The sequence below is a fragment of the Abrus precatorius genome, unplaced genomic scaffold, assembly GCF_003935025.1.
Source record: "Abrus precatorius isolate BTA unplaced genomic scaffold, Abrus_2018 Scaffold7, whole genome shotgun sequence".
In the NCBI taxonomy this organism is placed as follows: Eukaryota; Viridiplantae; Streptophyta; class Magnoliopsida; order Fabales; family Fabaceae; genus Abrus; species Abrus precatorius.
Window position 1 is genome coordinate 11,606,177 of NW_020874417.1, and position 26,443 is coordinate 11,632,619.

General features: G+C 33.9%; 2 protein-coding genes across 8 annotated transcripts in view; one reads left to right on the forward strand and one right to left on the reverse strand.

Annotated features, from left to right (window-relative positions):
* Positions 1-1,719: 1,719 nt before the first annotated feature.
* On the reverse strand, positions 1,720-16,979 carry LOC113872488. Of its 3 annotated transcripts, XM_027510076.1 has the most exons (9): positions 16,686-16,979; positions 16,402-16,532; positions 7,432-7,639; positions 6,336-6,864; positions 6,004-6,255; positions 5,687-5,878; positions 5,523-5,597; positions 2,902-5,415; positions 1,721-2,131 (listed from the first exon to the last, which is right to left on the reverse strand). In XM_027510076.1, exons 1-9 carry the CDS (start codon positions 16,868-16,870, stop codon positions 1,832-1,834), a joined length of 4,386 nt encoding a protein of 1,461 aa, XP_027365877.1. In that variant the 5' UTR covers positions 16,871-16,979; the 3' UTR covers positions 1,721-1,831. The 3 variants fall into 3 exon arrangements, with proteins under 3 accessions (XP_027365880.1, XP_027365877.1, XP_027365878.1); XM_027510079.1 differs by lacking the exons at positions 16,402-16,532; positions 16,686-16,979 and adding an exon at positions 7,193-7,246 and having other exon boundaries at positions 1,720-2,131; positions 7,432-7,522; XM_027510077.1 differs by lacking the exons at positions 16,402-16,532; positions 16,686-16,979 and adding an exon at positions 7,193-7,278 and having other exon boundaries at positions 7,432-7,868.
* Positions 16,980-18,967: 1,988 nt separating this feature from the next.
* LOC113871186 (serine/threonine-protein kinase CTR1-like) overlaps positions 18,968-26,443 on the forward strand; it is a 29,855-nt gene continuing 22,379 nt past the window's right edge. For all 5 annotated transcript variants that reach the window (XR_003505768.1, XR_003505767.1, XR_003505770.1 and 2 more), the window contains exons 1-5: positions 18,968-19,326; positions 19,996-20,297; positions 20,418-20,559; positions 20,800-20,903; positions 21,620-21,825. Coding sequence is in view for 1 of the 5 variants with exons in the window: in XM_027508095.1 (XP_027363896.1) it covers positions 19,114-19,326; positions 19,996-20,297; positions 20,418-20,559; positions 20,800-20,903; positions 21,620-21,825 (967 nt within the window). In the remaining 4 variants the exon portion in view is untranslated. The remainder of the gene's footprint in view (positions 19,327-19,995; positions 20,298-20,417; positions 20,560-20,799; positions 20,904-21,619; positions 21,826-26,443) is intronic.

Sequence of the window (26,443 nt, forward strand, 5' to 3'; positions counted from 1 at the left end):
GTCATTCAAAGTAAGGTTTGATACCTAATATATCATGTGAAAAGTGAAAGGCAATTTAAAAACTTTAAAACCCTAAGAGGACTGCAAAATAAACACAAACAGTGACTTTTCTAAACATAAATACTCAATTATACCAAAAAGAAAACAAAAAGTGAAAGAGAAAAGTGAAATGAGAGATCTTTGGAATAGGGGGACCTCTAAAATAGGGAGACCTTTTGTACGTACTTTTCTCAACACAAACGGTGACTTGTTGTTGTTGTTGTTATTATTATTATTATGTTGTTGTTGGCTAAAATTTCTCAAGATAAATGAAAGCTGAGAAAATTCAACAATTAATCCAAGAGTTGGTAGCCAATTCAAATTCACATGCTAAGTTTTCACGAGCAAACAATCGAGGTATAAAGGAAAATTATGGTTAAGAGAAAAATATATTCTCAAATTACAAATATTATAGGATGGTCATAGTTGTAGTTGAAAGAGGACATTTAAGAACTGAAAAACTTTAAAAAAGATTAGACAAACTTTTCATTGGAAGAAAATGAAAAAGAAGTATTAAGATTTGTGGCCGAATGTAACACTTGTCAGAAGAATAAATCTAAAACCGTAGCAAATCTCGGACTCTTACAAAGAGGTTATTTTAGTGGTTGTGGATAGACTATGTATGCTCGTGTTTTGGCTTTGTCTCATTCTTTTACCTATAAAAATGTTGTTAAATAATTGTTGGACAAAATCTTCAAGCATTTCTTTAATTTTAGGGAACTCAGTTGATGATCCTATCTATCATTCCAAACCGACAGTCAAAACATAAATTCTTAATAAATGTTTGAAACAATACTCGTGGTGCATGACCAGAGATAAACCTAACAAATGTAATTGTCTTTTGTTAGCTGAACAGTAATACAACACCTTATTCTATCTTTCTTCCAAACTGACACCATTCAAGGTGGTCTACGGTAAAAAAAAAAAAAAAAAAAACTACTACTTATACTTCTTCCATCCTTGGAGGAAAATTTTTTGTAGTAATAGTAGATCAAACCTTGAGGGAGTAGGTGATAAATATATGTCTACAACCCTTCAAACAAACTTTCTTGACTTTAAAAGTTGACCAAAGATTAGCTCGTCGTTTTTATGGAGCTTACAAAATACTGCAGAATAGTGTACACTTGTGGCATACAAATAAGAACTGCCTTCTCAATCCAAAATTCATCCTATTTTCCATGTTTCATGCTTAAGAAAGAAATTAGGAAACACAACTTTCTCCGGTCCAAGAAAATGGGAGGATGCAATCAAATCCCATTACAATTTAGATTAGCGCATGATCAAGAGAAATAATAAATCGGTTGCTCAATGGCTGATATGTTGTAGTAATTACTTCCCTAAAAATGCACCAGGGAGGAAGCTTTCAAGATCACACAAAAGATTCCAGAATTTTAGCCTTGAGAACAAAATCAATTTTTCAAGGGAAGGAAAATGTTGCAATAATATTGATTATCTTTATCTATAATTACTCATACTTTCCAATAATTACTCTCCCTATCATTATGCAATCCCTTGTAATTGATGATTTGGTAAATGTTTCCTTTTTATGCTGTAGCCTCTTTAATGATTTTCCTATAATTACTCTGGTAGTTGTATTTAGGGTTTCTTCTGGGGGTCATTAGATCTTCTCTTTACTTGAACGGAGTTAGCCCAACATCAAATATTAAGACAATCAAAAAGAGGTAGAAAAGAATTTACTTTGATCTGGTGTAAACGAGAGAAGAATGTCATCATGAATTTCTAATCAATGATACACAAGCTGTACATGGCATCAGGTGGGAGAATTTTCCTATCATGATATCCACAAGCTGTACATGCTATGCAGTTGGACCATGCCAGTACCCTTCAGGGACATCTTGTAGAGTTCCCTGATCTTTCCACCATCTCCATATCTGCTAGATGTTGAAGATGGTTGACCGAGAGATTTGTTTGCACTTGATGAAAGTATTGTGGCCAACATTTTCTTCAAAAGCATTTGCAACTGAGTCCAGTATTTTGCATGTAATTCAGGATATGTAGTACTGAAGGTGTCGGCGTTTGTATCTGAAACATGGCGTCCTTCAAGCATTTGTGCCAAAGCTGATTCCAACACCTGGAACAAAATTCTGAAAGTATCAACAAATGATAGAAACATACACTAGAACCGATTTACAGTATTGAGAACGAAATTTCAATAAAACTATTTCAGACAAGGCCTTCTTAAATAATTTTTATACTAAATTTTATAAATAGCATAGAAGATATTCTACGGTAATAAATTGATTCTGAAAAATGCAAGTCAGGAAATTCAAATTTTATTCATTTCATGAATTCTTTGACCCTCCTTGTACCAAAGATGGTCGTGTTTATCAAATACAGTGCTAGAGAAAATTATGCAGTTGACATATCACAATAAAACACATCTAAGATATCACCCTAATCCAACACGTTTAAGGAATTTTAACCAAGGTTCAATTAGGATGTAAGTATAAGCTGGAAATACAGAACATAATTGCATGGACTTTATAATCCTTTTGTTGCTGGGAAAGGGGCTAAAGTTAATTTTATAATTACATTGACAAACAGATCAATAGACTCTTCCCAAGTATTTTAATTTTCAAGGAATCTATACGCACACATACTAGATAGTACAGTGCTGCAAAAAGGGTAATGAAGAATTAATAGCATGTTTGGTTTGGTGTGAATCTAGAAAAATAATTGCTTATTTTTTAAAATCTCTCTCAGAAAGCTGAAAAAAGTAAGCAATTATTTCTCCCAAAAAAGCTAACTAATCAAGCAATAAATCATCTCCCTGTGAATTTCAATAAAAAATAGTCATTCAGAACCTTATTAATGTGTAAAATAGAAGTGCAGGAAAAATACCACATTGGAGTGTAAATGGCTTGAAAGGCTTAACAAAAGAGATGATCTCTCCATAAGAATGGTCAAATACATATTAGAATGAGTTTTGGGGCCATAGAAATCCATGGCTTTTTGCCAGTTCCTCTCTGCTAGAGATGCATACTGCTTTACTCGTTGCACAATACTATTTTCGCCTTTTGACAAATTGCTTTTCTTATTGCCAGAATTCATAAATTTCAAACAACAGTCTCTCTGATAGCAAGCCAATTGGAAGTAAGCATACGCTGCTTCCTGTTTGCGCAGTTCACCCAGCAACTCGTACCCAGATAATGCTTCCCTAATGGCCTCATTAGCTGAAATCTCATGCTTTCTCAAATCTTTCCTAGCTTTTCTGTCACACGACTTGCTGTGAGTTACATGTGCATCTTCCAGCGATCCATTTTCATAAACTTCTGCCGTACTATTTTCTCTTGCCAAAAGCATCCCAAGCCGCAGATAAGTATGAGAAAACTGTGTATGTACCTCATTCCTCAAGCTACTTGTCACAGAATCATCATCTTCATTTATGACACTTAGTTCTAACCTTGCCGCCCCATAATATCTAAGGGATTCTATATATTCCAGTTTTGCAGTATCCAATGCATGATTGTATGCATTATGGAAGATATCATGTAGTTTAAGATTCTCAATTTTAGATACCATCTCCTCAGCCAAAGCCCGTCTGCCATGGCCCAAATTACAGTTTATTAATATTATGTTGGTATGATCTGAAACTTCTCTGAATGCATCTATGGCATCAGTAAATGCCAGTTCAGCCTTATTCAACTCTTTATTTTCAAGTCTGATTCGGCCCAACTCATTGCAAACCCACCCTTTCTTTTTAACCACAGATTGTAACTCAGACAAACCAGATGTAAGTTTAAGCAATGCTTTTCTAGCTTCTTCATAGCACTTTAAAGCAGCTAATAGATTGGACTCTACATCTCCAACTGGAGGTTCATCTAGGTACTCAAATATTCCACCATTTTTTACTTTACCTGTTTCCTTTGACTTAAACTCAGTTTGAGAAACAACACTGGAACACGATTTATCCATCTCTGAGGATCCCTCAAGGGTTATAGAGTTTATAGCAGCCAAGGATTCATTTTCAATCCTATTTTCAAGAGTATCTGTCAGGTCTCCACCATATCTACTGTGCTCAACATTTTCTCTGTCAAAATCTTTTCTATTCTCCTTGTCATGAATGAACTCTAATCCTGGGTCTTTTGGAGGGAAGTAATTGGCATTTTTGGCAGACAATCGTTTAGTATGCTTTCTACCATGAGTCAAAAAGCTCACATCTGCACTACTACTGCTTGCACTGTTCCCACTGCTAGCTCTGTCACTCTGGCAGCTGCAATTTACCAAGGAACATGAACTGCAGTTCTGATTGAACTGAACCAGCTTCTTCTTAAGCCTTTTAACTTCCTTCACAACCTCAGATGACATTCTCAATTCTCTGGTTGCAGGGTCTTTCAGATCTTGTCCTGAGATTTCTTTACCCTTTATCCTATGGAACTCGATATAAACATCTCCAACTAGTGCCCATGCCTTGGCCCAAAAAAGGTAAGTCGAAGACTTCCTCTCAATATAGCCATTAACAGTCTCATCTTTTACTTCATCTAGCCACTTATTATTTTCATCTATATCAATGTGTTTTCTCAGTAAGGATGAGCAACTAGCCATTGAAGAAATAAACTTTGTGTCTTCAAGATGTGGAGGCATTGATCCATAAACAGAACATGATAACTGTATAACCTTTAAAGCCTGATTCAGTTGGCCATCGTCCTTATAAGCTTCCGCAAGTGCCAAATACGATTCCCCAAGCAAAAGAACGAGCTTCCACAACTTATGATCCAACTTGGATGTTGGAAGCCATTCTCGAATGTCACAAACTTCAATGCAGTCAGCATCCCCACACGCACAAACAGAAACATTAAAAGTTGATGATGGTCTATCATGATTTTCATTGAATTGATCCATCACCTCTGGTTCATTGCTCTGAAGCTGTCGCATCCATCTCAGAGATTTAATGGCCTGTGAAACATGATGTACAGCAGCTAACTTAGATGAGATTGGATCAGCAACTGTCTGAACCACAGGTGTTCCAACTGGACATACTTCACAGATCGAAGAGCTAACATCTGGATCCAAGCTTGGTACAGCCCCTCCTTGGTTGCTCAATTCCGTATTACTAACTCCTATCAGTTCCCCAGATGTGGAATTGTGTCCTTCAGAAACCATCTTTGCAGTACATTCTGATTCTAAGTGCTCAATTATTTTTCCACGTTCACCTGATTTGTCATCAGCGAGCAGATAAAATACTTCATGGGCACCACATTCAGAATTACTGTTTTCAACATCCCAAGATGACTCTTGGGCTTCAGAAACAGTTAGTTCACATTCTATGGCTAGAGAGTCAGAAGTTAAATTCAACTCGTCATCATAATTTAAAATAAGCCTTGCAAATTGCTCATGAGCAATTGCTCGTACAGCCTGTTCAGCAAAATATTCATCAGAAATGCAGTCATCTCAACAGAAAATAAATGGAAACCCCACATAAATGGGGTCGGAGAAGACATCAACTGTGTCTAAAAACATACCAGATGGTCTGAGTCATCAAGAAATTCCAAACACTTTCTAAAGAACCTCACACACCTTGCCCTATTTTTAGCAGCCTACAGCAAAAGAGATAATAGTTAGTAATTAGCAAATAGAAACCACTAAAAGCAGGATTAGTCCATAGATAAGCTTAATTTTTTCACACCATTGAGAGTGAAAGCCTGTGAGCAATTCGATAAAGGAGAGTTCCCAATGAATATACTGCATCACTTCTACCCCTACTGATAGATGATGGCAAGGACCTTGTAGCATCATCATTATCATTCGATGAAGGATTTTTGGGAATAACAGAAAGATCAAAAAGTTGTATATCATCTTCACCAGCACCTTTATAAAGCTGCAAAACTCTTAAGTCAGGTTAGCTAGTACTACTAAGGGTAAATAATTTGTTAAAAGGATATTAACATAATAAACCTAAAAACAACAAATATATTAAATATATAAAGAAAACAATAATAGTACCCAATAAGCTCCAGGATCCTGTTTGCAATTATCCTGAAGGAACCTCAAAACAGACAAACCATTTTGCTGGACAACATAAGGATGAAATGCAGGTGTCCCATCCTCTGATATCCCTTTCAGAAGAAAAATATCATCAGTTTTCAGAAGCTCATATCCCTGAACAACACCATTCCGATGGTAACATATGGCTAACTCGGGCACACTTGCCATGACATTGTCAAGCCAAGCTTCAAGCCAAGTCAAAGGTGTAACCTGTCAAAATTGGGAAAACAAAATATTAACAATTTGCCAAACATGAACTAGGAGACAGATTTTACAAGAATGCTCCTCACCTGCCGCGTTACATCCCATAAATGCAAGCTCACAGCAACATACTTTTCATTACTGAATAAAAGTAGATCACTTCCCAATAGCATGCGGAAGTTATGAAACTGCCAGAACAATATCCTCAGAAAGTTATCATTACCAACTTTTCTTTGTTTTTCAGACTCTTGCACTGATGATCTGGGCTTTTCACCAACTTGTGACACCTTTTTGACTGGATTATGGTTCTTATTTCTCCTATTTTTCTTGCTTCCCCAAAAGAAGCTGTCCTGCTCAACCTGTGAGTACTCAGAATGGCAGTTGTATCCTTCAGCTTGAACAACATCATCATTCTGTACCACAATATGGGGTGGTTTTCCTCCAGGAAGGACAGAAGAATTTGCTTGCTCCTCTGATGGAACATGATGTGTTGGTGGACAATCACATGCCTCCATTCTAACTGAATGCATAGCAAAATTTAAGAATAAAGATTGATCTGCACATTTTGACTGATTGTTGTGCCGCCTAATCAATTTTTCTCCCTCTTCGACATCTGGTCTGCAATTCATAAGAATTCTGTCACTTATAAATATATCAAATGCTAGAGTAATGAGTATGATAATACAAGGTTGAGAAAAACAAAGTTAGTCCAGTAGTGGGCTCCAGAAATGACAAAGGATTTACTCTATCATATGCTAATAATCAATGCAACAACCTTAACTAAAAGAATTAAAATAAAAATAAAAAAGGTTGAATCCCCATTCAATTTCTGAATGACTTTTAAGAAAAATTCATCTTTGAAGTATCATACATGATGTCTAGAATTCATGATCATACATGATGAATGCACTAAAACCAAAATATGCAAATATTTAGTTGTCCATACATTTCCTTTCTTGTTGAGGCATAGAATATCATCTTCAACTATTAATCTTTTCTTCTGATCAAAATGAAGAATTCAGTTCCTTATTGCTTCAAAAACAATAAATATGTGAATTATTCCAAAGTGAAAATTATATCATGGACCAAAAGACAATTTTCAGCAGCAATTATAATCTGAAGCTGTAACTAAGTGAAAGTTCAGCATGGCTACAAAATTGAGTCAACAGCAAGTCAAATACACACCCAGTGTTTAAAACAAGAGTATGACCAATGCGATGAACAGCAATTGAAAGTCGAGCCTTGGAATATGGCATTTTAAATATCTGCTTCAAAATGTCGGCTGGAGCAATGACATCAATCTCATCTCCATAATCAACAAAGCCAGACACTGCAAGGGCCTCACATTTTCTATTGAAATTTGATGCAACGGCAGTGCCTTCCCAAGGAAAATCTGTCACAAACAAATTGAGATTTCAAATTGTTAGAGTAACTAGTTGTTAGAACTACAAGTTATATTCACAGATCAACTGATCTGTTAGGTAGTTATTGCAGGTGGTTATTACAGCTGTCACTAACTGACACTTGTCAGTCATTTCTAATCTAAAATGGTAATCACCAGTTACTAATAGCATGTGTTAGAATATATGAAAATATCAAAAAATATCATATCATACCTTAGACTATCATCTGGGACTAGCTATCATATTTTCTTATCGTATCACCAGTATCACCATTTTCTTAATTAGTTAGGATTATAATACGTTTTATGAACAAATCAACACATTTTAATACATCTCAATTAATATCAATCAGTGTTTCATTCTCTTTTATCTCTCTTCCTCCATCTATACCTAAAGTCATAATTTCAACATGGTCTTAGAGCAATACCATCCTCTGTGACCTGTACCACACTACTCTGCTACCCAACTCCTTAAATTTTGGAGTTCTATTTTAATTTCATGATTCTTCTTTTAATCATCTATCCTGCCATGTCAAGCCTCTAGTATTTTCCCAGTTCCAACCACCTCACTCACTTCCATTGTGAGGTTCTTTCCAGCAAGTTCAGCCCTCTTCTGACCATATTCTTCTTTCAGCTTCCCTCCTTTGAAATCTTAGCCTTTGACATGTATTTTACGAGACATGTTTCAACTGTTTTTCAGCAACCTTGTCCGCCTTGCACCTTGCAACAGTCCTCAGTCATATTCTTTATTCATCTCCTTCATTGATTTCCTCTACCACCATGACATCTCCGACATGCCCTAACACCCATGTTTCTCTTCAGGTTCCAATTTCCTCCACTTTACATTTTTTCAATGTTTCATATAGTCTCTGTCATGGTGTTATGACATCATTCTGAAAGATTTGCCCTCTTGGTCGAAATGACACATTGAAATTAGAGACATCAACCTGGCCCCACAGCTTTCCATAAATAAGCCTTCCAAAAAAATCAATTTGGCCTGTGGCTTTACCAATAGTATCCAGTTGGCCCCAGACTCTCACAAAGACATCAACATACTCTCATGACTTTCGCAAAGATATAGCCTAGCCCAACAGCTTTACCAGAAGTATCATCATGGCCTACTCCACAATCTGAAATTATATAATTTGATTCCTTTTATTCAAAGTAAGCTTTAAGCTTGAGGGGAGTGTTAGAACACATGAAAATATCCAAAAATATCTTATTGCATTTTAGATTATCCTCAAGGATTAATTTCCCTATTTCCTCATTATCTCTCAGATTATAGAATCTTCTCCAGTGAGACCAAGAGCAAAAAGAAGCTCAAATGTGGAGACCAATTTCACATATAAGCCAAAATTGAATAATTTATTTGAATATACAACAAAAAACATCTTAGAACTTCTATTTAAGAAAAAAAATTATATTAAAAATTATTTAAGCATTAAGAAGATCTACTTATTGTCTAAAAAAAATACATATCTAAAAATCTAAAAATTATTATCATATATAATTTTGAAATGTTAATGTCCATTGTCTAGTAAACAAATATTATAAGAAAAATTATGTTATGTCATATCATGATTTATGTTTTACATCTTATTAATATATAAAATACTAAACAAAACTTAACACAAATAACCAAGTATGAAATTATCATAATCAAGATTATGATATCACTTGTTAATTCTAAAAATTATAAAATTACTTAAACTTTAAGTATTATTGAAACTTTGTTAGAATATTAGCATGTGAAGCCTCAATATTCTTAATTTCTAGAATTAAAAAGTTCTACCTATATAAGAAAATTTACATTTACCATAAAAATTGAATATAAATTAATTCAATATTAAATAATAAATTATATCGAAATTAATTTTATTTTGTACATGCATAAAGTTCTCACCCCTTTAATTTAGATATTATATTTTTACATAAAATTTGTACTCTCTCTCTCTCACACACACATATATATAAGGGAAGGATCTTTTAACACTAGTGTAAGTCTTAAAATTCTTATACTCAATCTGAGTCTTTCATTTAACTTACATCTAATAGTCAGTGAATTAATAAATTATAACCTGTTAGATGTAAGCTAAATGAAAAATTCAAATCAAGTGTAAGAGTTTTTAGACTTACACCGGTATAAGAAGATCTTGCCCCTATATATATATATATATATATAAATTGAAGACATAATTGATAAATTAAGTTTTAAAAAATAAATTACATTTGACATATATTATGAATCATGCTTTCAAGAGTATATTGATTATATATTAACATAAAGTGATCACATCTCTCATTTATATATTAATATATTCTAATCAAATTTTTGCTTAATATATTGTAAAAAATATGTAAATTTTTAAAAAAATTTAATATAAACATAGAAAATAGACATTTTATACTGAATGAATAATAAAAGAAAAGGGATAAGTAAATAATTTTTTTGAATTAATAACAGATTAGGTGAATGAAATAATAAAATGAGCAAAAATGTAATTTGACTTTGATGAATAGTGGTTCTTGAAGTTCTCCTTTGTACATAGTATTATAGATTATAGATAGGTATAGATAATTTTGCAAACTTCATTCATTGCAGAGACCTACCAGGAGGTTGGTCTCTGTTAGGATCCAATTGCAGGACTCATACTTGAATCCCACATTAGAAGTATGGGATTCTAGTGTGGGGTTTTTAAAACCTTAGGCTCTTCAACTACCATAGCTAGCTTTTGTGGTATGGTTTTCTCAAGGGTCTTATCAATCTCATAGCATTGTTGTAATTGATACTGCACCTGATTGACAATGACAACTTAGTTTGACAGTCAAATTGGAGATGGTAAGCAAAGCTGAACATAAGCCAATACCCATCAACCTAAAGAACCCGGTCCAGAAATTACTGAGACCCCACTCTTGCCCACAATAGTCCCCCCCTCTGAACAGTAATTAGTTCTTCTTATCAGTCATCAACCATAATTCATCATCTACACTGTAGTTACAGCATTACACCAACAAGGACCTTATCCCACTAGATGAATGGACTACACGTCATTGGGCTCAGTCAAAAACTAAATGTTCAGGTGTTACAGCATTACAGCAGGATGCAATTTGAGTTCTGCTCAAAACTCTTCCTTAATCCATTCAAGAAAAGACCTTTTGGGTATTCTTGATTAGTCTGTCTCAAAGGACCCACATACAGCTCTAACTACTCCCCGAATTCCTCCACCCTCACAGTTTGCTCTACCACAATAATAGGAATCTGCATCATAGAAGGTTTGAACCTTCGATGACCAGTGTTATCAAATGGTGGATTTGGCAGCGTTATGATGGCTTGCGGTGGCGGATTTCAACCCTGCCGTTACACCGCCTCCGTTAAATGGCAGTTTTGCGTAGCGGCACCATGGCGGTAACGGCGGCCATGGCAGAAATGAGTGAAAAATGGCGGATTTCTGTTATTTGGGCCCAAACCCGACCCCGGTCCAAGACTGACCCGCGCATAACTAAGGTGAGTCTCTCTTCTCCGTCACTCAAACCCTTCTCCCTCATCTCTCATCTCTCTTTTCTCTGCTCGTCTCCCATCTCCACACATCTCAGACCTCTCTCTACCATCATCTTTTTTTATTTATCTTCTTCGACGTAGATCTTCCCTTTTCTCAAATCTTTTTCTTCTCTGACTTGCTTTGTTCTGTTCACCTGCTCTGTTCTGTTCACCGTCGCGTCATCTCCTCCATCTCCGGCAACCCCTTTTTCCCGGTAGCCATCTTTTTTTGTTTTTTTCCTCTCTCTTGCAGTTTTTTCTTTTATTTCTTCATTTCTATTTTTCTCTTTCCATGTTTCAATTTTTCCTTTGTACACCTACTGTTTTTTCTCTGTTTATCCTTAAAAAAGCCCATTATCTTTATTTCAGCTTCTCTTAACATGGCTCAACAAGAATCTTCATCATCAAGAGCTTCTAATCGATCTGACCCGGGATGGAAATACACTCATTTGTTGAAAGAAGGTGATACAAACAACATTGTATGTAACTTTTGTGAAAAAGTTATGAGTGCTGGAATCACTAGAGTGAAACAACATTTGATTGGAAAGAAAAGTAACGTGAAAGCTTGTCCCAAGTGTCCTGAAGAAGTTAGAAAAGAGATTGAGGCATATCAAAAGGATAAAAAGAGTCCAAACAACTTTGAGATGTCAAAGGTGAGAAGCTTTCAAAAGTATAAGCTATGATGAAAGTGAGGATGAGGAGGATACCCAAACATATAGAATTGCCATGGGTAATCAGAAAAGGCCAATGAATTTGTTTTGTAGAAAGCCAGAAAATGCAATTGAGAAAAGGAAAAAGTTAAAATTGAGACAAGCAAATATAAGAGAAGTTTGTGACAAAGAAACCAAAGCAAGTGTCCATCAATACATAGCTCGATTTTGGTATCAACCTAGCCCTTTCTTTAACCTCATTAAAATGAAGAGCTTTCATGAAATGCTTACAGCTGTTAGTGCTTTCGGTCCAAATTTACTAGCTCCAAGTTATCATGATATTCGAGTTCCACTTCTAAAGAAAAAGCTAGAATATACCGATTCTCTCATGAAAGATTATAAGGAGCAATGGAGCAAACATGGTTGTTCCATCATGTCAGATTCATGGACCGATTGAAAACAAAGATGCTTGATTAATTTCTTGGTCAACTCTCCTGCTAGGACTATGTTTGTGAGGTCTATTGACGGATCTAATTTTGTGAAGACTAGTGAAAAATTATTTGAAATGCTTGATGCTCTTGTGGAAGAGATCGAAAAAGATAAAATTGTACAAGTGATAACGGATAATAGAAGCAATTATGTCTTGGCTGGTAAGATGTTAGAAGCGAAGAGACATCATTTTTATTGGACTCATTGTGCAACTCATTGCATAGATCTTATGCTTGAAGATATTGGAAAGCTTCCCTTGATAAAGAAGACAATTCAAAGGGGAATATCGGTTGTTGGCTTTATCTACAATCATTCAAGTACCTTGAGTTTGTTGAGAAATTTTACAAACAAGACGGAATTGTGAGACATGCAATTACTCGATTTGCAACTTCTTTTCTATCATTAAAAAGGCTTCACCAAGAAAAAGCAAATCTTAGAAAGATGTTTACTTCTGAGGAATGGTGTATAAACAAGTTATCAAAGGAAGCTAAAGGGAAGCAAGCAACAAAAACTCTATTAAATCCTTTATTTTGGAATAATGTGGAGTATACTTTGAAAATCATGGCTCCTCTTGTCCGGGTGTTACGTTTGGTTGATGGGGAAAGAAGACTAGTCATGGGATATATTTAAGAAGCAATGGAGAAAAGTAAAAAAGGTATTATGAAGTCATTTAAAAATAATGAAAGTAAATACAAAGATGTGTTTGCAATCATTGATAATAGATAGACTTGTCAGCTTCACCAACCATTTCATACAGCTGGTTACATTTTAAACCCGAAATTTTATTATGACAACCCTCAAATTGAATTTGATTTAGAAGTTACAAATGGGTTGTATGATTGTATCAAGAGATTGGTGCCAAGTCGGGATGTGCAACAAAGAATACTACTTGAATTACCAATTTATAAGAGCGTTGGTAGTCTCTTTGGGTCTGACTTTGTAAAATCACAAAGAAAAAACATTGCTCCTGATAAATCATCAAATTCTTCAATATTTTAATTTAAAAGTTATAATTCATCTTTAGAGTTATAATTTATCTTTCATTTTATAGCTGAATGGTGAAAAATGTATGGACATTCAGCTCCACATTTGCAGCAACTAGCTATCAAAATTTTGAGCTTAACACGTAGTGCATCCAGATGTGAACGCAACTGAAGTGTTTTGAGCAAGCAATTTCTTATCTCTCGAGCCTACTATTTTCTTTTAGAAATTAGAAAGAAACTAATTAATATTCTTATAATTAAAGTCACGTTGCAGATTCATTCAAAGAAGAGAAATAGGCTTGATCACAAAAAATTACATGACTTAGTTTATGTGAAATACAACCAACAACTCAAAGAATATTACAATCTTAAAGATGTAATTGATCCAATTACACTTAATGACATTGATGAGTGTAATGAGTGGTTGGTTGGAGAAATGGATGATGATGCTTTAGATGAGGACGATAGAAATGACTTAATTTTTTATGGTGGTAACACTTTAAATTGGGCAACTGTTTATGAAGCTTTTGGAATTGGAGAGCCTACAACATATACTAGGCATCATTCTAAGAGAAGAAAGAGTCCATAAAGTGGTATCAATATCAAAGCTGCAAAAGTTTCCAAGATCAAGGCATGTTCAACAGCAAAAGGAAAAGAGAAAATGATTCTTGAAGATAATGAAGAATTATAAGATGAAGAGACGTCGGAAGAAACAAAAGATAAATTACAATTTAATCTTCCACAATCTGAAAGAGAAGAGGAGGAGGGATATGCCTTGGTAGATGAGAAAGAGGATGATTTTGTTGAAGTTGAAGTGGAGGACTAAATTGATAATCTTTATTTTTATTGTTAACTTGACATTTTGATAATTGCATATTTTATATTGAATTATACTTTGGATTGAAGGTTATGTTACATATATTTTGAGTTAATTATTTTTTATTATTTTCTGACTTATAGTAGTTTTTATATATTTTATTATATCCGCCATAACCCGCCATGGCGGCCGCCATAATTTTATGGCAGTTTTTTGAGTTTTCGCCATAAGCCACCATACGTCATTGATAACATTGCCGATGACTAGTCCTTAATGCTTCCTGTTAAGAACCCACAATAGCTAATATGGTCAAAATACTCCCTTCCCTATAATGATTAAGTGAATCCTCACTCCTTGAGCTAACATTTGATGTATTTAGGCCCAAACAGTTCTCATTTCTAATATTGTATCACAGCATTTCTAGTCCATATGTTGGGTTACCCACAAATATCCAATCCTGCAAACTTTATACTCCAAATGTTCAATCTTAGATGTGAGTGGATGTGCTAAGATCTCATATCAACTGGGCACATGGTCAAAATAATCCTTATGATCTCTCTCTCTCTCTTGGAATTAACTTTTTGGGTTAAGTTAGGTCTCAATTCTAGTACTTCCCTAGATGGGTGGGGCAAGCTAGACTCCCACCATTGGAACCAACTCAAAGCCCATCCCTCCATAGTCACCATCACTGCCTATAGCCCTTTTCCTTGAATAATCCATCACTGTGGAAACATCGCTACAATTGGTTGATCCACCCATAGGCATCATCTCCCTAAAACAGAGGGATCTCCAATCTCCTCGATCAACCTCCATTAGACCTACCAGATCTTTCCCCAACAGACCCATCATTGCCTTTCCCAATTTCCAAAGCCACAAATGATGGTCTTCCCAATGATCCCCTGTTGAAGGTCACATGACATTTTTAACAAAGATTTTCCATATTTTTAGTCAAGCTTCTTGAAGTTCTATTTGAGATTCTTGAATTTCCCTTTCCCTTGTTGACTGTTCCTTTCTTCTACCTCCATCTCTCTCCTCCATATGCTGAAACCAATCTCCAACGATACCAATCATGCCTTCATTTTGTTTATCAATAAACTCCTCTATCTATGGAATGGTATCAGTAGGATATGAGATCAGATACTGAATAACAATGTTGAACACAAGCGCATAGTTCTGCTACTCCAGGAGATTTGAGAGTCCTGGACCATTCCTTCAGAAAATTTTCAGTCCTCCAAGTGTACATACTCCTTGTCTTAAAATACCAACACTGACCTTTGTACGGTTATTTTGTCCCTGATTCAAATCTTTTTCCAGAAATTAAAAATAAAAAGAAGTTGCCAAATAAAGAAAATTAACTGCAAGGGAGTAGGTATTGCAGGAGTACCAAAAATTTACACCATCCCTTAGGCTTCTCTCAATCAGTGACTGCTCCTAACTAACTACGTGTATCTTTTCCTATTTATAATTATAGGTGTCAACTATTAACTATCCGATAGACTGTTATTGCTTATTACAGCGGGTAACAGATTTGAGTCTCAAGTCCTCTAACATTGCCCTTAAGTAACCGTATTGATTGTAGGCCTGCTAACAAAAGTCCCACTACCACCAGAGCAATCATACAACACTAGATACCAATCTCAGCACCATGATATAACTGTGTTAGTAGGGTTGTCTCCGTGACATTAATTATCGCTTTATGGCAAAAACCAAGCCTTATGCACAAGATGAGATAACTTATATCACTTCATTCAAAAATAATTAACGACACACTACACTGTACACATCTCTCCATATGGTTACAGCTAGACTCATGCAGCTAAACCAATGGAAGTCCCAAGAGGTTAGAATGACAAAAACAAAAATCAAACTAAAGCTGATTATTCCCTGGGTTGTTTGGGAGGGGAGTTTTGAGGGGGAAGGGAGGGGAGCGAAAAAAATGTTGTTGTTAATATAATAAAATTATATATCATTTACGATAATAAATAATTAATTGATACATTAAATTTATGGTATTCTATCCTTTTATCTCATTTCTTATGAAAAATTATCGAATTAAAATGTTTATCTAGAAAGAAAAAAAATTACCCGCCTCTCCCTTTTCCTCCCAAACCACCTCCCTTTCCAAACAACCCTTGAAGCAAACTCAAATTTTATTGCTTAAGTTATGAAAGTAAAAATCTAATTTTAATTAGAGAAGAGTGCCAAAAACTCCAAACTCCTTGTACCTAAGTTATGCTCTACAACATATAATTACTCCAAAGGAAAAGAATAAGTACCTCCTCCAGTTGTCTTGGAGTGCACAGCACCAACAGGAAGAACCTTCTCCGGAAAATTCGCAAGAAGCGGCGGCGTATTCAGATCGGTCTCCGTTGGCAGCATCCGATAACGATAACGCGGAGCATTCACTCTGCACCAACCAACCCATAACCATCCCATAAACAAAACCAAAATCAAACAACCCAGAAAAAAAAACATAAAAACCACTTAATTCTCAAAACACGACTGACAATTCAAATAATAATAATAATAATAATAATAGTTATTGAGAGAGAGAATGTACGTTTGGGGAATAGGGAGAAGAGCGGAATGGAAAGCGTGGAAGGATTTGTCAGTGGGAACGGGGATTGAGCCGCAGAGGAACCCAACGGGTTTCGGAGTGGCGATTTCCAACGTTCCCACGCAAACGAGTTCTCCACAATTTTCAGAGTTCGACGATGACGATGACGATGACGACAATTTCGCCATGTCGATTTTCTCCCAAAACCGCAACTATGTATGTACGAATTTGACACAAACAACGAATCAAAAACTAAACCCTTGAAAAATGGCAGCGGGTATAGCTTTAGCTGTGTTTTTCAGCACTCTCTTCTTGTAGCTGTTATTTTCAAGTCCGTGTAATGTTCTATAAGAATCTCTTCTTAATTTCTCTATTTATTTTTCCTCAGTCTGTACTTCTGGACAGTCGTTTTGGACACATCCACTTACACTCCCTTTCCCGTCGACACGTATATTTGACAAAGATTGGGCAATAATTAATGTTTAAAAGTTTTGTTTTGAAATATTTTTTAAAAGACTGCTAAAATTGAAAAAAAAATGAAAACAAAAATAATAGAAAAGTAGAGATATATTCATTATATTAATAAAAAATTGAGAAAAATTTTAAAAAATATTTATTTTAATTTTTAAAATTATAAATAACAATCAATTTAATTTTTAATTTTAAAAATATTTACTTTAATTTTTAATATTTTAAAATTTATTTATTTTAATCATTTTTATTTTATACTCATCATCGTCAAAAGATTAATATAAATATTATTTTATAAAATAAATTAAAGAACTAAAATAGGTATTTTTTTTTTTTACTTAATGGCCTTAATATTTTTTCATTTATTTATGTTTTGTTTCTATTTTATTTTTTTATTTTTTTTATTTTTTTAATGAATTTTTTTTTAATAATGGATATTAATAATTAAGTGTTTCAAATTCTAAAATCAAATTTAGATGTAATTTTTTTTAGGATCAATGAAATTATGTAATAAATTTTGATATATTTATATTCATGCAATAATCAAACTTAGATTTCACATCAATTGATGAGTCCTAATCAAAACTAGAAAGCATCTTAATCATCTTGAATATATTTTAAATACTTGCAATTAAGTCTTTTTCTCTTCCTTTCAATCCTATTCTCACCTTCACTCCATCCTTTCCTCTTCCCTCTCCCTTTGGCTCTATAAATGCTTGAAGAAATGATTTTTGAGTGATGTAATGTGGTTGGTGTGGTGAAAGAGGCACTAGAAAGGGATTTGGGTTTAGGAAACTTTTTTTTGACAAATATTTAAAATGTGTTTAGAAACTTTTATAAATATTAATTTTAAATAATAAAATATTAAAAAATAAAATGACATGACATGTTATATAAAAAGTCAGTATAACATTTAACATAAAAAATTTAATGGCATAAATTAAATTTTAACTTTTTAATATTTTAAAAATTAAATTTTAACAAAAAAATATTATTAGAACTTATAACAAAATGTGTTATATTTATAAAGATCAATAACGTGTTTAAGTCTAATAATAATAATTAAAAAATAACATTTTTGAAATGTGAAGAGAGATATACATAATTTTGTCTAGTTGAAAGGTGGGATTAGTTAATCATGCCATATCATAATATTATGTATTATTTTTCTAATGCATAACTTTATTTTTTAAATAACTTTCTCCTTTTAAAAGTAAACTTTTTGCTGAAGTGATAAAAATCACCCAATAAATAATTTTTTAATATTAATTTAATAAATACTTTTTGACAAACTATTTTTTAGTTAAAAAGTTAAAAAAAAGAGAAAAATAATTCATATCTCATCATTGTAAGAGCCACAAAAATTTAAAAAAAAATACCCACATATACAAAAATAGTATAAAAACAATAAGTAAATGTATATTTTAAAATTAAAAAAAGAATAACTGTGTGTGTTTTAGATATTTAACACTTAGGATCATTAATTAATATTTTCAACCGTTACCATTTACTAGTGCAACAAATTTTTCTTTAAAGTTTTTATTTTTTGATTCAAAAGTAGAGAGTTTTATTTATTTTTCATGTAAATTTTTTTTTTTAAAAAACAATAAAACAGTTTTGTATTTAAAAAATGTGAAACCAACAAGAATAAAAAAAGCAAAATAATAATGATTAAACTCTCGACATAAATTACCCCAAACTTATTAATAAGTTTTTTTTCGATTAATTTAGTAATTAGTTGTCAAAACTCCTCTATGCTAGAATATATATATATATATATATATATATATATATATATATATATATATATATTATAAAGAAGATAACGGAGAACAAGACCAAATAAAAAGCACGAGAGTAAATGAGACTCACGCAACCCCCAACCCAAGGAACAAACGGAACTGTGGCAGTTGCGATGCTTGGAAGTTAGAAGAGGGTTCAGATTCCGAGAAAGGAAGAAATGTACGGTGGTGGTGAATCTGAATCTGATGACAGGCACAGTAACATGGGGACGAGGGTGGGTGGTGATGATGAAGAACAAGGTTCGTTCAAGAGTTGGGCCAAACAAACGGAAGAGAGCTATCAGTTACAACTAGCTCTCGCGCTTCGCCTTTCCTCTAACTCCGCTTCTTCTTCAGATCACTCCGCCCAGACACTCTCACACCACTTTTGGGTATTCTCATCTTTCACTTCTCTGCCAATGAAATGGAAATTCCAATGTGGATACTATTGTTGTTATTATTATTAATTAGAGTGCATATACAATTTGTTGATTTGGTATCTGAAAGTTTGCGTGTATACAATTTAGTGCTTGTTTGGTTAGTATTGCCTAGAGGCTAGAGTCAATTTCTAAAGTAAAATTTGTGGATAGGATCAATTTGAACATAGATCCCTGTCACGTTCAATGGTTCCAGAATCCAAATCAATTCTATTAAAGTAAGAGCCTGTTTGGATTACCTTATGAAAAAAATTTCTGTGAAATTCAAACCAAACGGACACTTCGCGTAGGAAGGACTATTTTTAGAAGATAAATTTAAAACAGTCATCCGTCAATCACGTACTCTATCTTGCTGTATTTTATAGAGCAGCTTCACAAGGTATATACCATGTAGTGATTCAGCTTGCCTTTCTGTTGTATCTGTGGTGCTGTACTTCATCAACTGAGTGTTGTATTTGGGTATTGACTGTGTAAAGTAGCTTTGGAATCGTCCTGCACCTTTCCTTTAAATTGAATGCTTAATGCATAGAATTACGATTTTCATATGCCCAAGTTTTGAATGTTTATTATCTTTTCCTTTAACTGAAATTATATTAAGTGTTTTCCTGCTTTCTCATTGGCCAGGTGAATGGTTGTTTGCAATACTGTGACAAAATTCTAGATGGCTTTTACCTAATCCATGGGATGGATGCTTATACATGGACACTAAGTACTGATCCGCAGAATGTTGGTATGATTCCATCATTTGAATCACTGATGTCAGTTGAACCTGGTGATGACTCATCAATTGTAGTGGTTGCTATAGATAAAGCCAGAGATCCTGGATTGAGAGAACTGCAAAGTAGGGTAGTAAGTCTCTCAAATAACTGGATTACTACAAAAGATGCGACTGATCAGCTTGCAAATCTTGTTTGCAGTAGGATGGGGTAAGTTACCTGTCTTCAATTTAAAAAAAGAAAAAGAAATATTTTTTTTTTGGAATGTCACAATCACATTATCAGAATTGCAATAACATCTTCCTAACAAGTTTTTATTGTTTTCTAAAGGGGAGTATCTTCAATGGAAGATAATTTAGGTACACGCTGGAAGGAATGCACCCAAATTCTTAAAAGCTGCCTGCATTCTGTCATTCTTCCAATTGGAAGCTTACCCATTGGCCTTTGTGTCCATCGAGCATTGCTGTTTAAAGTATTATTCATTATTTAATGCATTATTTATACTTAGATGATTTTCTGGTTACATTATTTTTATATCATTATCAATAAGATACTTAACATTTGTCTTACTCTTCATTTTATTCTCTTCATTGTTTGATAGTGATTCAGGCAACTTGAGGTTTCTATCTGAGAATATTTTTTATTTTGCATACTGCTGAAGTTTGGTTATATGCTACATTGGAATACCCTATTAACAATTTAAAAATTGCAGGTGTTAGCTGATGTAGTTAATCTACCATGTCGTATTGCAAAGGGCTGTAAGTATTGTAGGAAGGATGTGGGTGCTTCATGTATAGTGCAATTTGGTTCTGAGAGGTTTGTTGCTAATTAATTAAAATCACATGGAAAATTTGAGTATGAATGGTTTTTGAATTATTTGCAACATTGTGGGGAGGGGGGTAAAAGTGTTCAAATAGTAAAGATGAATGTTTCAGAATATTCTGTTAAAAACTTAGAAGTTTTTGAATTAAAAAGTGATATTCCATATGGATATTCATAGAACTTGATCAGACAGAGAAAGCAATCGAGAAAATAGATGAAGAAAAGAGACTAAATGTGTATTATTCTCTAATACAACTCAGGGTATTTGAGAGACCTTATTTTCTCCTAAATTTTTAAGATATCCCTCTCTTAATTAACCTCCCCTCTTATTTATAGGCAACATGTCTTATTCAAACTATTTCACCTAACTAACTAATTTTGTAACATTTTCTACCAAAAGCCTAGTATTACATTTATTAGCATTTTCAAAGCTGGGACTGAACATGACCTCAAGGTTGTGTATATAATATTTATCAGGGATGGGAAGCTAATATTTATGCTGTATATTAGTTCAATGGTACTTTTTTATGGTTTGTTGAAGTCTTTGACAGATCTTAGGGGGACTGGAGGGAACTTGTTCATCATTGTGCTCAATTTTTGTTTATTTTGTTTATTTTTCATATTTTGTGGAAAATATGTATGCCATGATTTTATTATCAGAAACAAAAATAAGCTTCATTAAAATAAGGATATTGTATACACCTTTCCAGGGAGTATATAATTGATTTAGTTGGAAGGCCTGGGGCAACATGCCAACCTGATTCTTCACTGAATTCTGCATCTTCAATGTTGATCCCTTCACCATTATGTCATCCAAAGTTCAAGCCAGTTGAAACAGCTGAATTTACAAAGACACTAGCTCAAATGTATTTCTTGGACAGTCAAGCACTGCATCTTGTATTTGATACCACATCAGGTTATTATTTTCTTTGTCACTCAAGATGCTCTTTTTTTTAAAATAATAGTTACCATGTTGAAATAGATTCTTGGGGAAAGAGAGGTAACCTTTTATTTGCCTTTATGTTGAAAATTATAGACTCCTCCTTGGTTTCAATGGCCTGTGCCTTTATAGTTATATCTGAATTTTCAATAACTACATTTTATCTTCGGTTTTACCTGAAATATTAGAAGTTACCTCACAGAAAGGGCAAATGTGTTAGATTGATTGGATTATTATGATATTTTATTTTATAATGTTAAATATTAGAGTTTGGCTTGTACTAGCAGTGCTTAGGTTATTATTTAATATGTTGACTTCACAATGGTTTCAAGTCTTACAAGTTAAATATGCTTTACTTAGGAGGAAGTAGACTTACTTCTAGCATGGAAAATTTTGATGCCATCATTTGGGAACTATTATTTGAGGGGTGATAGGCTACAAGTGCACTAGTTTTGTCAAGTAGTAAAAAGATATCGTCTCCATGGGAACTATGCCATTAAATACCAAGTAATTACAATTCAACTATCTAAATGCACCTAATAATAGCATTAGATAAAGAAATATATGAAAAAAGAGAAAAAGTGAAAATTAAAGAATACAGTTAATTTAAATAGGATGAATTCAAATCTTAAAAAACTTCTAGGAATTAGTTTCACTATAAATTTAAATTGACAAAGTTAACCAAAATAGACCTTATATTAATTATTGATTTATCTTGAAGGTGAATTACCTTAAGGTGGTTATTATTTTGTTTCATAATAAATAATTTTTTAATTAGACTACTTTCTACTTTCATGATAATTATATCTAATTAAGCCTATTAAGTTCTATGGTGATTCTGTAATTCTTCAAGAAATCTGGCCTATTTTCGTTGTCTAAAACTCAGGTTCAATGTTGGGATTTTCAAGAGCAAGGTTCACCTTTTAATCCTTTCCTTATTGTCTAATATCATCATGCAAATAAGAGGCTCAGCAGATTTGCAAGCATTAAGAGCACAAAAATTTAAACAAGGTCATCAAGATTAACAAAAGATCTGATAATTTTCATAACATTGTCATCGATCCTAAATCCTAATTTGAGATCCTTGTAATCCCTAAAATAAGAAAACTACTCAGCTATGGTTTGAGTACTAGTCAAAACAACAAATAGAAGTATGGGGAGCAATAATCAAGAAACATTAGGGAAGAAACAAGAAAGAACCTAATCTAGCCCTTAGAAACACATCTTTCTTGTAGATCTCATAGAAATGCCTTCCAGAATCATATTCCAGGTCTCCCTTTTTGCTTTGATCCTGTTGAGAGAGTTCTTCTTGCTAATGGTGTAGAACCCTTAGAATGTGTTTCTTTTAGGTTTAAATAGACTTGAACTTCATAATTGTCTTTGGCTCATTTAATTTTGCTGAGGAACTTTGAGAAACATGTGGCAGTATGAAAGGAAATGATATTCAAAGGGTTCATACAAAATTCAATCAATAGAACCATTCCCTCAAGATTTATATATGTAGCAATTACACAATATGAGAATAAAGTGTTGTGAATAGTCTCCATGATTACTTACTTCTCCCTTTTCTTTCTTTCTTGCTTTTACTTTTTCCTTATCTTAATTTGCTTCTCTTCTCTCTGTCTCTTTTGTTTTTCTCATTTTCATGGAGAGAAGCATTTTTCAATAAGATCATACAAGTTTGTTAATTTCTAAAATTATGATTTAAGTCAAGTTGGTCCATACATTTTTTGAGGTACTTAAAACAAATGTCTAACAGTTTTATTTTCAAGGGTACCAAAAAAAAAATTGAAATATAATTTCAATAGACTCAAAATGGTAACTAAGGAAAACATCAATCAAGCTCTGAGGTCCATAACAAAGGACTAAGGTGCCTTTATCATTCAACAACATGCAAACAATAATAGTTCCCTTGATATGGTTGCAGGTCAAGTTTTACAATGTATATTTATTATGAAAGCACTCATTAGAAAGAAAAAGGGGTGTAATATCAATTCACTGCTCAAAATCCCTTTTCACTATCTCAAAGCCTTATATTTAGATGTTATATTTGATAGAGAATTGAAATCAAGAAACTTGTTGCTAATTTTTAGATTCCTAATTGTTGAGAGAGGAGATATTGAGAGACATTGGAATGAATCCGTGTGTTTTGGGCACAACGGAGCTATTCAATTTTATAGGGAAGAGTGCATAATTACAATATATACATTTACTATATTTACAAGATTCTAATAGATTCTAACACTCCCCCTCAAGTTAGAGCATATACGTCATATGCACCAAGCTTGTTACATATGTAGTTAATTCAAGTTTGGTAATGCTAGACCATAAGCCTTGAGCATTTGGTACAGTGTAGTCCCTCAATATTCTATTGTTATTGTTTTCAGCCATAACTGGGACTTGTCTTATAACTATTCTTCTCTCCTTTGCCTTTTTTGTCTTCTCCTCACACGAAAGGTTATTTCTATGGATCTGTTTCAGCTACCTCCCAAGACTTCTAGTAATTCACATAAAACAGTAGTCTCACCTGCAAGTAAGGAGAGAAAAGAGGGAAAAAAAGATAAAACAGAACAAAATACAATGAAAATAAAGAAAAAGGTCTAGTCTCACAAAATTGCAACTAATATCAATATTAATAGAAGCACAATCCTTGACAATGACTCCAAAAACTTGACATAACAAGCATACAATTTTCCAAGTAGTAAAATATCATATCCATAGGAATTATGTTGTTAAATACTAATTAATCACAATTCGATTATTTAGACTCTGAAGTAAATTTTAAATTAAATAAAGAAAATAAAGATTGCAAAAGAACAAATCTTAAAAGCCAAAATTTAACAATCCACAGGATGATAATGCAATTTGCATAGATGAAGAGCTAAATAAATAATCACTCCTATTGAATTTTAAGAGTTTTGAAGGTGAATCATCCTTAGGTAATTATTGGCTCCTTTCAGAATACAATATCATGCTTAATTATACTAATCCTTACTTTGGGGATAGTTTTATTTACTATACCCTTTAGAGCTCTATGGTGAATCAATTTTATCCTCAAAGGGTTAAACCTACTTTCATGATTTAAACCTAGGTTTAATTTAGGAATTTTGATAAGTAGGTATCTTATTAAGGAGAATTGGGGATGAATTCTAATTACAAAACTCACGCTGCAGAACTTCAAGGGTCTGCACCTCCCAATGCCATAAGGCCCTAATTTCCTTTCATCCAAAGACCCCCCTTCCCTCTTTAATCTCCACTCTTATTTATAGGCAACATGCCTTATTCAACTAACTCACCTAACTAACCAACTAATGGAGATTAACTAAGTAATCTGTTGAGACAAACTATCAATGGAGTGACCTATCAATACTCCTCTCCCTAAAGCTTCACCTTGTCCTCAAGGTGAAGGATTACATAACCCCACCTGGGTCCCACATTCTTGATTTTACCTCACCAACGTTGTCTTGTATTCCTCCTACCTCTAATACTTCCCTTTCATCAAGGTCTTCTTCCAACATGACCCTTAATTCTTTATTCTTGCAAACGTGGTCCGGGCAAAATTTCTCATCACATCTAAAACAGAGACCTTTTCACTGTCTTTCATTATACTCTGCTGCCGACAATTCTTTAAAATTTCTCCCCCTTCTACTAACTCCAAGATTTTCAGTGGATTTATTGAAATAATTCATGCTAGAATTATTCGTTGTTGTAGAATTCAAATTTGAATTGTTCGGCGCAGAAGACTCCACACGAGCTTCTTCATTTATTCCAGTTGCCCCTCTAGGTCTGAATCGGCTATTGTAATCCCCAGAATAGGTTCTTGGAATCAAGTTACTCTCGTTATTGGTACCCCATATAGTTCTTATTGTGTTTTCGGTGCCTCCTTTTCTCCAAAGTATCTGTTTTTTTCGTCAATGAGTTGAGTCATGTCCATCATCTCTGACAAAGACTCCCTTGAATGTAATTTCAATTCTGCCCTTACCTCCTCTTTGAGACCATTCAAAAAGATCCCTTTCAAATATTCCTGTTCTGTGATTCTTAAGGGTCCCGCATAAATCTTAAATTGTTCCCGATAATCTTGAACTAAGTCCTCTTGTTTTAACCCCAACAATATCTCATATGGGTTCTGAATCATTGAGGGTTGGAATTTGCGAATGATTGCCTGACGGAATTGTGTCCAAGAAACACTTCCGGTGCAAGATTCCCACCACTAAAACCATGAAAGAGCTTTCCCTCCATCGCTACCAAGACTGCTGTCATGTGTTCTCCCTCCGATACTCCTCGTAATTGAATGTATCTTTCGATCTTGTTAATCCACCCATATGTGTCGTGTCCCTCGAAGATTGGAATTTCAAGTTTCTTCCACCGATCATCCCCTTCAACAACGTGCTCATTTCTGCCCATATTCTCACTTTCGGCCTCCCCAAGGGTATTGTGATTAAGACCCGATTGAATCTCTCCTATCTGCACAATATCTCTTGGACGATACTTTTAGTGTTTCGTACCCGAGCCTCCATTAACAACCTGCGCTCACCTTCCTCTTCCTTCTGTTTTTGCAGATCCAAGAAAATTCTTTCCAATGCCTCTATTCGGC